Raw genomic sequence first — 13,903 nt, forward strand, 5'->3', positions numbered from 1 at the left:
TCTCTATAACGTAATAAACTCACAAGAAACGTATAGTTCATCTAAAAGTCACCAAGACTCAATCATACTAATGCAAGAGCCCTGGGGTATCGTAGAGAGAGCCTCGCTAGCGAGATTTACCAACACTTGATTATTCTACTCGTTCGTCTCTGTGTCACTTAATTATAGATCTGAATCTAATATTACATGGCCATCATTATAACTACGATCTCTAGGTGCCGAAGAACTAGGAGATTATAGGAAGAAGGTTCTAAAAGGATACAGTTCACAAGGGGAGAAGGTTTCACGATCAAGGTGCAACATAGTGTTACGCTGGTATATCTGGTATTCGATATATCTTTGAAAATGCTATAAAAGTTCCTTTGGTAGTCTTCGCTGTGACGGGGAGACTCCCTTATTTATTGTCCAAACTTCTCGTTAAAACGCATTTACAATTAATATATCGCTACCTTGCCACATTTATCCTACATTCGCTTTGATGCCAAGCTCTTGTTGAGTCTGACCTGAACGGCTTCTTGTTGTGGATTCTGACGATTGCGAACTGGGGACAAGACTGGTCTACCGACAGTACTCTCATTCTCCTGGGGGGAAGCTGTGAAAACTGGCGCAGTAGCCTTCTGCACATCATTGCTATCTGCGTCGGCAGGTCTTCCATTCAACATGTTGGATCTGGGAGGGAACGGGCGAGATGATGTGATAGCTACGGCGCTCTGAGGAGAAAACAATCTGTTATCTTGCGGCATGCTCGATGTCAACTGACTGTAGCTCGTCTTCGGAATGGATTGTCCAGTACGAGCTGAGCGTTTCAAAGCAGAAGCCTGGCTTGCCCATCTAGACGTTGATAATCCACTCGCGCGCTTCTTTTGGAGAAGCTCTTCAACTGTAGGGCTAGTACTGCGCTCTGGAGCTGGTGAAACGGCGGCCACTGTGCCATTATCCTTTTCCGCCTTAACGTCCAAATCACTAAAATCTTGGGCAAGTCTGTCGACGTCTGACTTTGTCACTGTATGCTTACTTCTGTGAGTACCCTGTCCCACTACCTTGGGTCCATTCATCTCATTCTTCATGACCTTGGCGAGAGTATTTGGATTAGTCTCTTGGGACTTGGACTTTTCGGTTTCGGAGGTGGAAGCAAGACCTTTAGGTTCATTCTTGGAAACCTCGGAGCTTTCAACGTTGATCGAAGTTGCTTGTGGCTTAGGGGGTAGAGATTCTTGCTTCTTAACAACTTGACGTGCAGTAGGGTTGTAACCAGATGAAGCACGAAGAACGGCTGCTTGATTAATGACTTCTAGCCTAGCGTACCTAGAAGTGCTCAGACCTCTGTTTAATGGAAGCTTAGGTAGACCATCGCCGCTTCGAGCATCCATCTTGTCCTCTGCTTTGTTCTCATCGGCCGCGGACAAACTCTTGGATGAATTATGAGTAGCGGATTGAGAAGTGATGGAGTATTTTCCACTGGGCTTATCAGAGTTATCATGGTGATGAGCATCAACTGATGGCTTGTCGACATCATTTTCAGCAGAAATAGACAGAGTCAAACCATTTTCGATACTTTCAATATTAACATCTGCGGAGGAGAGGCTCTTGCTGACGTTGATTGGTGTTTCATGCTTTGCACCGGAAGACTCTGGAGGATTGGCAGCGCCTGATGAGGCTACAAAGCTGGTCTTTCCTGGTGCATGCTCATCTTGTCGAAGATTCTGTGAAACTTCTTCAAAGTTAACTTTGCTGCTGAAATCAGTCTTCCATTCAGAGGGTTGGAGTTTTGTTGCAGTAGCTCTGGGTGAGTTCTTGCATTGTAGCTTATGTCCAGGGAGGTACTTTTCGAGACAATTTCTTGCGGTGAGTACTTCACTGGTCAAGGTGGCATCTGGTCGCATCTTCATCATCTCCTGAATCGAATAAGTCACTCGCTTAGGTCTGGAAATAACATTCATGGTGACTGCAGCAGGCTTGGCAACTTGGGTAGGGCTGATAGCTTCGGTGGGCTTGGTAGCTTCAACAATTTGGAGAGGCTCCACAGGCTTGATAGTATCAACGATTTCAGAGACTTCAGTCAATTCGACAGCCTGGACAGAACCAGATTTCTCAGCGGGGACGGGAGTCGCCGATTGAGTACCGTTATGAGAATTTTGAGCCATGTCGAGAATTTTCTTGGCGATCTCCTTGATGTAGGCGTCAATAAACTCCTGAGGAAAGCGTAGCAATGTTTCAGATCTTGTCAAAAAGTCTGAAACAAGTTCTTCGGTGACTGACAAGATTGGCTTTGAGCTTGAATAACGAGAGGATGACAGTCCGCCAATAAAAACATTTTTGGCATGTTTCATGAAATGCGCATCTTTTTCAAGTCCTACATTCTTGGCCAAGTGAAAAACGTGATCATAAAAAGAACCGCCGTGATTCGCATTCAAAACCTGGAGTGTACCTTCAACAATATCCCCTTCCATTAAGCTCAAAAGATCCTGGAAGTGGGAGTACTCTTCAACTTGATTATCCTCAGCTTTGCATTCCTGTTCATGGAGTGGGACAAGAATCTCTTCGCTATCAATCAAAAGAAGATCAGCAAATGTAGAACTGCTGATTCTGTTCGTAAGATAGGCTTTTTCAGCATCGGATTTCTCTTTTTCTGTCAATGATGACATGGGGGACAGAAGTACGAGTGGATACTGGCCTTCTTGTTCTGAGGAGTGAGAAGAGCCACCGCTACGTCTCAACTCTGAGAGTCTGAAAGTATGATAGTTAACAAAACGCTTTGCGTCACCAGGCAGCTGAAATTTTAACTTCCAGGTGGGTATCTTTTCTGTCGTAGAATTGGCCCGATATGTGACAATATTCCCAGTGCTTCCATCCTTCGTAATGACTTCTAATATCGCAGCCTCTGACAATAACTCGCTCATAATAACCTCGTTATTAATTTGAACTTCGAGGGTTAAAGGAGATTTGTGATCGAGTTTGATAAGTCTTGCAATTCCGAGTTTGTAAGTACTGTTGTTCTTGCAAACTTTGACCGGTCTCTCAACGATCACAGAGCGAACAATGACTGGTTTGGGGTAGATCGTTGCATCATCTGTCATTAACGTTAGGCTGGCGGCAACAGTAGCATGTTGAACAGATTGGGTCAACTCGGAAGCAGTTGTTGACATTGCTGGTGGTACCGACCGAACAGAATCATCAGCATCCGACGTCTTTGCACCAACAATTGGCGTGATCTGTTGAGCAGAACAAATCGACATTGAAGCGCCAGTGGTAATGGCAGGTACGACTTGTTGAACAGAGGGGACCGACGCCGAGGCGCTCGCAGTATCGGCATGTGTAGCAGATCGACTGAGGTCATCTGATCCAGACATGTCGACAAGTGGAGCTGAAGACAATGCCCACCGAGAAGCCGCAAGGCCACCTTGGGGTGCCAATTTAGAAGCTGGTGGTGGTACCAAAATATCATCATCGACTTTGTTTTGTGGTGCAGAAACAACAGGCTCGGGAGCGCTTGCAACTGGGCTGAAGCCAATATTATTGTGCGAAAGAAAGGTTGCAGGGCTGGTGAGCTTGAATCTCGAATTTAAAAGTCGATTTGCTTGAGGAGGAGCAGCACGAGCGACTACAGGAGACGCAGCTCGAAGAACTGGCTTTGTAGATATGGATGTCGATTGAGGCGTCTTGAAAGAGCGGCCTGCAGTTCGATTCTTTCTGCTGGACTCAGCCTCGCGTTGTAAAAGAGCAATGCCAGCATCAACTTTAGCATGTGATTTGCCACCGCGTCTCGCATCATTGTAATAAGTTTGACTGGTGGTTTGTTAGTTCGGAATGAACAATTTATTATGGCTTCATAATTTTCAGGGAATACATACCCGGCACCAGAGTTATCAGTTTTTTTACCTCCTGCTGCAAAATTTCCGCGACCACCTCTGTTTGAAGCTCCACCCCGACCGTGACCTGCAGAATGGCCACCTCTGCTACCATTGCTTAGTGCAATGCCACCTCTGCGAAGTCGATATAATTGTCCACCGGCAATATCGTCAAGATCTTCAACGCCAGGATCGACGTCGTCGAGTTTGAGATCTAAAAATACAAGTCAGCATGCAGACAGACAGATCAAGGACAAGCTTTCTGGACATCGAACTTACTATGCCAAGCGGATGCAGGGTGGTCTGGTCTAACTTGTCTGTTGATGAATGACAATGGTACCATTGGAACGTTAGCAGCTCGATCTTCGAGTGGCAGGGCATCTCTGCGACTAATACCAAGCTCTTCCTGAAAACAAAAGGATTAGAATGATGAAGCATACAGCGACACAGTGTGATATAATAAGGGGAACAAGTACGCGAGGGCTTACCATCATAGCTTGCTTGACCGCCTCCAATTTCGCAGCTGATAGTTCTCTTTCTGTCATCTTGAAGGTGATAATATGATCTGATACTGCAAGGTAAATTCAAGTTAGGGAGGGTTAACAATAATATACTGTTATTGGCCTCGATCTCGTACGCAGGCATGAATGTTTGGACATACCTTCAATAATGCGCAGGTTGGATGCAATATTTGAATCTGTAGAAAATAAAAAGGTTACGAGATTCTGGGGGAGTTTTTGAGGTGCTTTCTGGATTGACTGTGAAAGAGGTTGTTTTGAATTTTCAAGTTACTAGGAAAAGTAGGAAAACAAAACTCGGTAACCCAGTAAGCTAAGGTTATTGGGATTATGATTGGCTAAATAATTGAATGAGGAAGGAAGTGAAGTTGAGACGAGAGTGCAAGGGAAAGAACGAAGGAGGGGAAGGAGAGGAGGGAAGGAATGATAAGTATGGTCAACTGGGATTGAGCCCACAAACTCATCACAATCTTTCAATTCCGTTTCAGTCTCGGAATATGCGTGAGTTTTGTAATCTGCACGAGTCTCTCGAACGGTACGAGTTCCCTCAACTCCTTCCAACTTCTATAATCCCTTTTCGTGTCTCTCGATTCAATTAAGTCTCCTCATCCATGTAAACCCGAGGTCCTTAATCCATTCATATCTCTTGATCTATGTGAGTCTCTTGACCTGCTACAATTTCTCAATTCACTTAAACCTTCAAGTTCACCCAAATCTCTACAAATCCTTCCAAAAGCAGAGTGAGTGCACCCGAAGCTCTCACGTGATTTAGATTGATTGAACCATGTGAATATATGAAGGGCATCTAGAATTTCTCCATCTACTCAGACCTTCCCATTTCGATTCCAAGAACTGCTCAGCATTCCAAATTGTATATAGAAAAACTCCGATTGAGCTGTCCCAAGACGGGTAGGTAGGTTGGCGTCAATGAATTATTATTATGCGGGCGGGTTTGAATTATGTGGGGTTCGAGAAAATTGTAGATTTACCATTTCATTCTCTCTCCCTTGACGATCATCAACAATCCCACACGTAATAACATTAAAGACGAATAGAAGAATAGAAGGAAAAAAAGTATGATATCTGTTACATCTGTCATCCTTTAATTGATTTTTTCCCTTTTTCTTCTTTTTTCACACAAGTTACTGTTCTAATGGTAAGGTGTCAAAGATACTTCTTCATTTTCATATTCCACAAGCTTTTGTTTTGATTCCCATACACAACATGACTAAGCCTTGATATACCTGAAAGTCCTTGCGAAGAAAAACATATATCATTCCAACCATATGGTAATGTTCATGATTCTCATAGGGTTGTGTATCCATCCTAATGAGCAAGGAGCAATAGAGATAGGCCACTGCTTTGCTTCCATGCTTGTTTACTGGCCAAGTCCATGATGCGCGCCAGAGATGGAATACCCTTCTTGACCTCCTATCGTCTCAAGTCTACTCTGAGAGATTATCAAAGCATTCAAAGTTGAGAATGTATGGAAGACATTTGGAAGACAGAATATGCTTATAACTCTGGTCTACTGCCTGTTTCTACTTAAAACTCTGTCTTCACTCCCACTCTCTGTAAAAATAAAAATAAAGAATGATTTCTCCTGCACTTCCTATATTTCAAAATCTAGAACCATACAATTGACACTCAAGGAAAAGGTTCATGTTTGATAGCCATTGCCTCCTTCATGATTGACTCAGTACCGTTCCCATTTTCAGTTCCTTCAATACTTAAAAGGCTTTTGACACGTAAGAAAGGATTTATAAGATGGCATGGACATCTCGTCGTGCCATTAATGTTGCCATCTGTCTTATTCCTTCCTGTATTAGTGACGTATAACAGGAGAACTACATGGAAAATGCCACATGTGTTTTGGACTCATAACAACATCCCTATGATATCTGACATAAGGAGAATAGTGATTGTTTGCAAATCTGTCTTCAAGAGAACAAGTACATCTTGAGAAATTAAAGCCTTTGATCACAAGTTTGATATTGTAAAGATGTTACAACAGTTGTTTTTGAAGAACAGAAGAGTTGTGAAGGAAACCTTTCGACTTGGGTAAAGTCCAGAAGAAGGTTGTGGGGTGAAAACAAAGTTTCAAAGTGCTCGAGCCCCCTTTCGAGCCGCTTTAGTTCTACAATGTCTTCACCAGTTTGAAAATCAAGTCCATTCAAAGCAGCATCCTAGAATTCCACGAATCGGCTACATTCCGAATGTCAGGAAGAATTAGCGATATCGCAATTGTAGATAGAAGAATTCCTGTCTGCCTTTCTGTGAATAGTTTCAATCTCCATCCCAAACCCGATGAGATTCGCAGATATGAGGTCGTGCGGGCTTCTCAAGAGCAGTGGTCTGACTATCAGAGTAAATACACATTTGTTTCCTCAAAAATTCATACAATTGACTCGTTATATAGAGGACTAATATCCCAACCATTTTAAGACCGATAAGCGGACGAACTTTGGCAACTGTAAATACGAGCACTTCTACATACAAACCTGACATCGAATCCCGAACTCCTCCTTACCCAAAACTTCTCAAACGACTCCATGAGGTTCGAAGAGTATTGGGGTCCTCAAGGAGTTTGACTCTTGCGGAAAAGATCCTATATTCCCATCTCGATAACCCCGAAGAATCACTCTTGACAAATACCGACAATGGACTTAATATCAGAGGAAATGCAAATCTTAAGCTCAAGCCAGATAGAGTTGCTATGCAGGATGCTTCCGCACAAATGGCATTGTTGCAATTCATGACCTGCAAGTTGCCTTCCACAGCTGTCCCAGCCAGTATTCATTGCGACCATATGATTGTTGGACAGAGAGGAGCAGATGTTGATCTTCCAGAGTCGATCAAGGGCAACAAAGAAGTTTTTGATTTCCTGGAATCTGCGGCGAAGAAATATGGTATCGAGTTCTGGCCACCCGGAGCAGGAATCATTCACCAAACTGTGCTGGAAAATTATTCGGCGCCTGGTTTGATGATGCTTGGCACAGATAGCCATACCCCAAATGCTGGTGGGTTGGGAGCTATCGCTATTGGTGTTGGTGGGGCTGATGCCGTGGATGCAATGGTTGATGCACCATGGGAATTGAAAGCGCCAAAAATTCTAGGAGTAAGACTCGAAGGGCAATTGAGTGGTTGGGCGTCACCTAAGGATGTCATTCTACATCTGGCAGGCAAATTAACTGTCCGTGGTGGAACTGGATATATCATTGAATACCATGGGCCTGGTGTTGACTCATTGAGCTGCACCGGAATGGCTACAATCTGCAATATGTATGTTCTCTCTCTTCCTTTTTGGACATCCATTTCACTTCGCCTCTCCATGAGTCATGACTAACAACATTCACAGGGTTTGTTCTATCCTTCGCCAAATATCTGCCTCCTTCTGTATGATTTATAACTAATGATGTCTAGGGCGCCGAGGTCGGTGCCACCACTTCTCTATTTCCATTTTCTAGACGCCATGTCCCATACCTAGAATCAACACACCGATCCTCCATCGCATTACAAGCCCAAACTATCGCAGGAACTCCTTCGCTCCACAACTTACTGAGAGCTGATGAAGGTGCTCACTACGACGAACTTATCACTATAGACCTATCCACATTAGAACCTCACATTAACGGGCCAGCCACACCCGATCTATCAACCCCATTATCACAATTTGCTAAAGCTGTTAAAGAAAACAACTGGCCTGAGACAGTATCATCAAGTTTGATTGGTAGCTGCACAAACAGTTCATATCAAGATATGGCACGAGCACAGAATTTGGTAAAACAAGCATCGGCCGCAGGGCTCAAGCCAGCTACTGATTTTTTCATCACACCTGGTAGTGAACAAATTAGAGCGACTTTAGAGCGAGATGATATTTCATCAACATTTACCGAAGCTGGAGGTATCGTCCTTGCTAATGCTTGTGGGTAAGTTCTCAGTTTTCCTTTTATCACAGTCGATGATTTTATTTCTCGTTTCATGACTTATTACCCTGCATTTTACTGTTTTAATACAACTCGAAACCTTCAAGTCTGCCCAAATTCTCTCCTTGATAGGCCAGTTTGGAGACTTCAATCTGAATTGACGAGGCACTATATCTGGAGTCTAGCACTTAGGGGCGTTATAAAATTCGTCTAACCATTGAACGTCTGTTCACGTGTCTTGCCTACTTCCCAAGCCAATCCAAATATAGTAATTTATCTAATGATTCTTTCCTGATAAATTTGCTAACTTAATAAAGACCATGCATTGGCATGTGGAGCAGAACCGATGGAGTTGCTAAGGGTGAACCAAACGCAATTTTCACATCATACAATCGAAATTTCCGAGGCCGAAACGATGGTAACCCAGATACCATGAACTTCCTCGCTTCGCCCGAAATTGTTACAGCCATGTCATATGCTGGAAGCACTTCCTTCAATCCACTAACAGATTCCATCATTACTCCATCTGGCAAAGAATTCCGTTTCGAGCCACCTACTGGTGCTGAACTCCCTCAGGAAGGGTTCGAAGAAGGAAACAAGGAATTTTTGCCATCGTCAGGTTCTCCTGCCCCTGATACGGAAGTTGTTGTTTCTCCAACCTCGGATCGTCTAGCTCTTTTGGAACCATTCGCTCCATTCCCACAAAGCGATTTGGAAGGACTCCGTGTTCTCTACAAGGTCATCGGAAAGTGTACAACTGATACCATTTCTGCTGCTGGTCCTTGGCTTAAATACAAAGGCCATCTTCCAAATATCTCGGCCAACACACTCATCACAGCCATAAACGCTGCTACAGGTGAAGTGAATGTTGCTTATGATGTGGATGGTAGCACATCCGGTATCCCAGAACTTGCTCAAAAGTGGAAGGATCAGGGTAAAGAATGGCTCGTTGTCGGAGAAAGCAATTATGGGGAAGGTTCCGCACGTGAACATGCGGCTCTCCAGCCCCGTTACCTGGGAGGCCGAGTCATTCTCTGCAAGTCATTTGCACGTATCCATGAAACAAACTTGAAGAAGCAAGGTGTTGTGCCCCTTACCTTCGCTGACGGAGAGGATTACGGCAAGATCGACGCACTTGATGAGGTTAGCACGATTGGGTTATACGATATGTTGAAGAATGGCGGAAATGGTGAAGTCAGTTTGCGGGTTAAGAAGCACGGGTCGGGAGAGGAAATTATTCTTAAGACTAAGCATACTTTCAGTCCTGATCAAGCTGGATTTGTTTTGGCAGGAAGCGCATTGAACTTATTAGCAATGCAAGAGGTGATAGGATTGTAGACTCAAAAAGGAACCGAATCAAAACAAAAGCTAATTACCCCAGAGTTACGTATTAGTTGGTGCTTAAGTAGCATGGCTTCTGGTCTTTGAATTCTTATATCAACCTTGAAACTGAAAGCTGTAAGTCACTTGACATTACGGAAAGTGTAAATGGGATATCTAACTAGGTAGATATCAGTTGCCCAGTAGAAATTATGTAGTCAAAAAGCAGTCAGGCACCGCACGAAGATGGCTATTCCCGTCCCGTTTGAGCCCCGAATTCTAGGGCGACTCTAGGGCGACTCTGTTACGTAATAAATTTCCCCGCAATCACCTAAAACGTCAGCCTGGGCTCGCTGGGATAAAAATCCGGCCTTCTCCGTAAGGTACTGATAAACTCCCGAGGTCTGTTGGTTCGGGAAACAGCCCAATCATATTTTCCATAATCATCTGAACAATTGGAGCCAATGGAAGAGAGAGAAAGAGAGAGAAGAAAAAAAAAAACGTTAAAGCTATAGCCTTGTCGCTCTTTTTATCCTCACATATTATTAGTGTGTACTAGGCGCGCACTATGTGTGTATGGTGTCGCTTCCCGTTTCCTCTCAGCTGCCAAGTGCCTTATCACCCATTTATCAATTTATCATGTCTTCCTCAATGCCAAGGTCGTACAGAAAAGATAACCTAGGAACCATTATCTCTCAAGGGCTCCGTAGCACCATCTTGGCTCCAAACTTAACATTTACGGTATGGAGTCAGTTCCACTGAGCTCACGCGTTGCACGATAACAGTTCTGGGCGCCCAGACGCTTGTTACGTGCTACAGCGTTGATATGTTGATATCAATCAAAACGAGCAAAAGGAGATAAAAGGCCCGGTTTTACCCCATACGGTATCCTTGCAAAGTGTGATTGGAGTGGAGTTTTTCTTGGTGAACCGCGAACATGCGAGGTTGCCCGAATCCACTCTGCTTCTATGGAACTTTGAGAATGGGATCTTGGAGGGGACTTGGCGGGACCGTAATCTTGATTATTATGATTTATTATCAATTTTCAAGCGGTCTTATTAGTTCTATCAGTGAATAAATAATCGATCGGGATGATCGTTTGTTATACCTAGTGCGTACTAAAAGGCTTTAGGTTGACTATCATACGGCAAGTCTAGACGTTATTATTTCTACCAGGAGCCTCCTAGTGCATACTCGATGCTGTCATATAGATAGTTGAGATCTCCCACTTATTTGTTGATCTTCTTTTCGATTGTTCTGAACTTCATCCTTCTACTCTTCTCTTTTCCCCCACCTCTTCTTTCCAGACTTTGGCATCTGTCTGTCTTCCTTGCAAAGGGATCTTGATTTCAACAGATATTTCCAAAGATGGCGGCACACGTTTCACGAGATTACTCGCCCTCGAGTGCAGAGAAATCAAGTTATCCCATCGAGCACGAACGAGCAGGCATTCAAGATGTCGGCGAAGATAATGATCCAAATCACAATCTTCATCGTGGTTTGAAGTCTCGACAGATTACTATGATAGCAATCGGTGGTGCTATTGGAACTGGATTAATTATTGGAACGTACGTATTTGCTTTCTTTTCAAAAAATTTGTCATTACTTCCTTGCATGATGAGTATTGCGAAAGGCGTTGCTGACACAATGTTACAGGGGAAAAGCCCTTGCTCAGGCAGGTCCAGCGCCACTCCTGATAGGCTATTCGACTGTTGGATTATTATGCTTTTTGGTCATGGCAGCTCTCGGTGAGGTAAGTTGTTTGTGAAAAGCCTTGTGAAATGAACAAGTGCTGACAATATGAAAGATGGCTGCTTGGTTGCCTTTGGCAAGTGGATTTACCGGTTATGCTACCAGATTTGTTGATCCCGCTCTAGGATTCTGTTTAGGATGGTAATTTCAAAGTCTCCCTATACTCAACTAGCATATGCTAACAAGCTTCAGGAACTATTGGTTCAAATATATCATCGTCACTCCTAACAATCTTACAGCCGCATCTTTAGTTATACAATATTGGCTACCAAGAGACAAAGTCAATCCCGGTGTCTTCATTGCTATATTCTTGGTTGCCATCGTCTGTATCAACTATTTTGGTGTGAAATTCTTTGGAGAATTCGAATTCTGGTTGTCAAGTATCAAAGTTATTGTGATCCTAGGTCTCATCATCTTGAGTTTGGTCCTTGTATGTGGAGGGGGGCCGGATCATCAGGCAACTGGATTCAAATACTGGAGTGATCCTGGAGCGTTCCACGAATACATTTTAAGTAAGCAGCTCAGATACTCGGATAGTTGAGATACAATGCTAACATCATATAGCTGGAAACTCTGGTCGATTTCTCGCTGTCTGGTCTACTTTCACTACTGCCGTCTTCGCCTTCTTAGGTACAGAACTCGTTGGTGTAACAGTAGGAGAAGCTGCCAACCCACGCAAAGTGATTCCAAAGGCTATCAAGCTCACTTTCTACCGAATTCTTCTCTTTTACGTCGTGCTCGTCTTCTTCCTTGGCATGCTCGTCCCATACAATTCCAAACTCCTTCTCGACAGTAACACCAAGAGCAACAGTGCATCTGCATCGCCATTCGTAGTTGCCATCAAGATCAGCGGCATCCAATTCCTCCCCGCCATCTTCAACGCCTGTATCCTCATCTTCGTCTTCTCAGCGGCAAACTCCGATCTCTACATTGCCTCCCGCACACTGTTTGGTCTTGCCTCTGAGGGAAAAGCTTTCAAAATCTTCAAACGAACCGATAGACGTGGCGTTCCCATTTATGCTCTTGGACTTAGTACTGCATTCTGTCTCCTCGCTTTCTTGGGTGTTAACACAGCTTCCTACACCGTCTTTGGCTACTTTGTCAATCTCGTCACTATGTTCGGTCTCCTCACCTGGATCTCTATCCTCATCTCTCACATCTACTTCGTACGTGCTCGCCGTGCGCAAGGAATTGAGAACACCGAATTAGCATACGTAGCACCTCTTGGTATCTACGGCTCCTACGGTGCTCTTGTCTTCTGTATCCTCATTGCCTTTTTCAAGGGATTCGCACTATTCTGCTACAAGAAGACCGCCAAAGCGGGCACCAGACCCGTCTTTGATCACTCAACTTTCATCACTACATATTTGGCTATTCCATTGTACATTATCATGTTCTTCGGATACAAATACACAATGAAGACAAAGGTCTTGAGTCCTATTGAGGCGGATCTCTTCAGTGGAAAGGCGAGAATTGATGCGCAGGAACAAGAATATCTGGCGCAGGAGGCAGCTAGACGGGGTAGTAGCGAGGAGACCAAGTGGGAGCGAATTTATAGGTTGACACTTGGCTGGGCCTTTTAGATTCTCGGTAAACAGAGGACAGGAGTTGTTTGGAAATAAGGGGTGGATGTTTAACTATGATTTTCAGATATTGGATATTGGATATGAAGATAATGAATTTTATGATGGAGCTTAAAAGTATATCCTATAATATGAACACATATTCTTTATGCGAAAGTCTTTTCAGAAGTTCCAACAATGCGTATCATTAAAAGCTACTAGAGAGCAGCGAACAAAAATTAAATTAGGACTCAGCGCCTAGCTAATTTCATAGCGCATAACCCAAACTCCCCCCCTTTCTTCCCTTTTCGCATAATACACTACTAGGTACATTCTTTATCCCTATCCATCCCCACACCAGCACATCTCACAAGGCCCAACCCACCAAACCCACCCCGTATTCGGAAGAAGGCTAAATCACACAACCCGGTAAAATCTATCCCCCTCCCCCCTCTTCAGATTCATCCGGATACAATCACGAGTCCCTATCTACACATACCACCCTCGCTAGCTACGATAGCTAGGATCTCCCAATCACATGGCGGATAAAAATCCTCTTGTTGCATATCGTATATCCTAGAATTACAAGGGGAGTCCTGGTGGGTTATGGAGGGGGAGGGGGGGAGATGGATTGGATGGTGTGTGTGGTATTTACTAGATGATAGGTAGCTTCATTGGTAGCTTTATAGGTAGTGTGATTGGATGGGATGGGTTAGCACATTTCCTTACTATTTTCCCTGCTTTAATTCACGTGTTGCTTAAGCTTGCATGTGATGTATTCTTTCTTTGCTGCTGTTTGTTGCACTTAGCTACCTACTTGAGAATGATACTTCCATCGTAATTATTTAATGCGGAATTTGTGTTTCTGAATGCTTTGAATTATGAGACATAGTATCTGGATGCAGGTAGGTACTTAATGCTATGGATACGTATGCGCTTCTGTGAGTTTTTTTTTCGCTTGCTGTACGTCATTTTAC

General features: G+C 43.8%; 3 protein-coding genes across 3 annotated transcripts; 2 read left to right on the forward strand and 1 right to left on the reverse strand.

Annotated features, from left to right (window-relative positions):
* Window positions 1-464: 464 nt before the first annotated feature.
* EAF02_005955 (uncharacterized protein) lies at window positions 465-4,393 on the reverse strand (the record flags this gene model as incomplete). The annotated part of the gene is made up of 4 exons (XM_038902003.1): window positions 465-3,786; window positions 3,852-4,062; window positions 4,128-4,254; window positions 4,337-4,393. 4 exons carry the CDS (start codon window positions 4,391-4,393, stop codon window positions 465-467), a joined length of 3,717 nt encoding a protein of 1,238 aa, XP_038758220.1.
* Window positions 4,394-6,673: 2,280 nt separating this feature from the next.
* On the forward strand, window positions 6,674-9,630 carry EAF02_005956 (uncharacterized protein; the record flags this gene model as incomplete). Its single annotated transcript, XM_038902004.1, has 4 exons — window positions 6,674-6,733; window positions 6,786-7,652; window positions 7,790-8,295; window positions 8,610-9,630. The coding sequence occupies 4 exons, from the start codon at window positions 6,674-6,676 to the stop codon at window positions 9,628-9,630; spliced, it is 2,454 nt and encodes an 817-aa protein (XP_038758221.1).
* A 1,350-nt stretch (window positions 9,631-10,980) lies between these two features.
* On the forward strand, window positions 10,981-12,947 carry EAF02_005957 (uncharacterized protein; the record flags this gene model as incomplete). The annotated part of the gene is made up of 5 exons (XM_038902005.1): window positions 10,981-11,180; window positions 11,269-11,365; window positions 11,420-11,505; window positions 11,557-11,876; window positions 11,929-12,947. The coding sequence occupies 5 exons, from the start codon at window positions 10,981-10,983 to the stop codon at window positions 12,945-12,947; spliced, it is 1,722 nt and encodes a 573-aa protein (XP_038758222.1).
* Between the last annotated feature and the right edge of the window lie 956 nt (window positions 12,948-13,903).

The sequence above is a fragment of the Botrytis sinoallii genome (assembly GCF_014898435.1).
Source record: "Botrytis sinoallii strain Bc 23 chromosome Unknown BSIN_009, whole genome shotgun sequence".
In the NCBI taxonomy this organism is placed as follows: domain Eukaryota; kingdom Fungi; phylum Ascomycota; class Leotiomycetes; order Helotiales; family Sclerotiniaceae; genus Botrytis; species Botrytis sinoallii.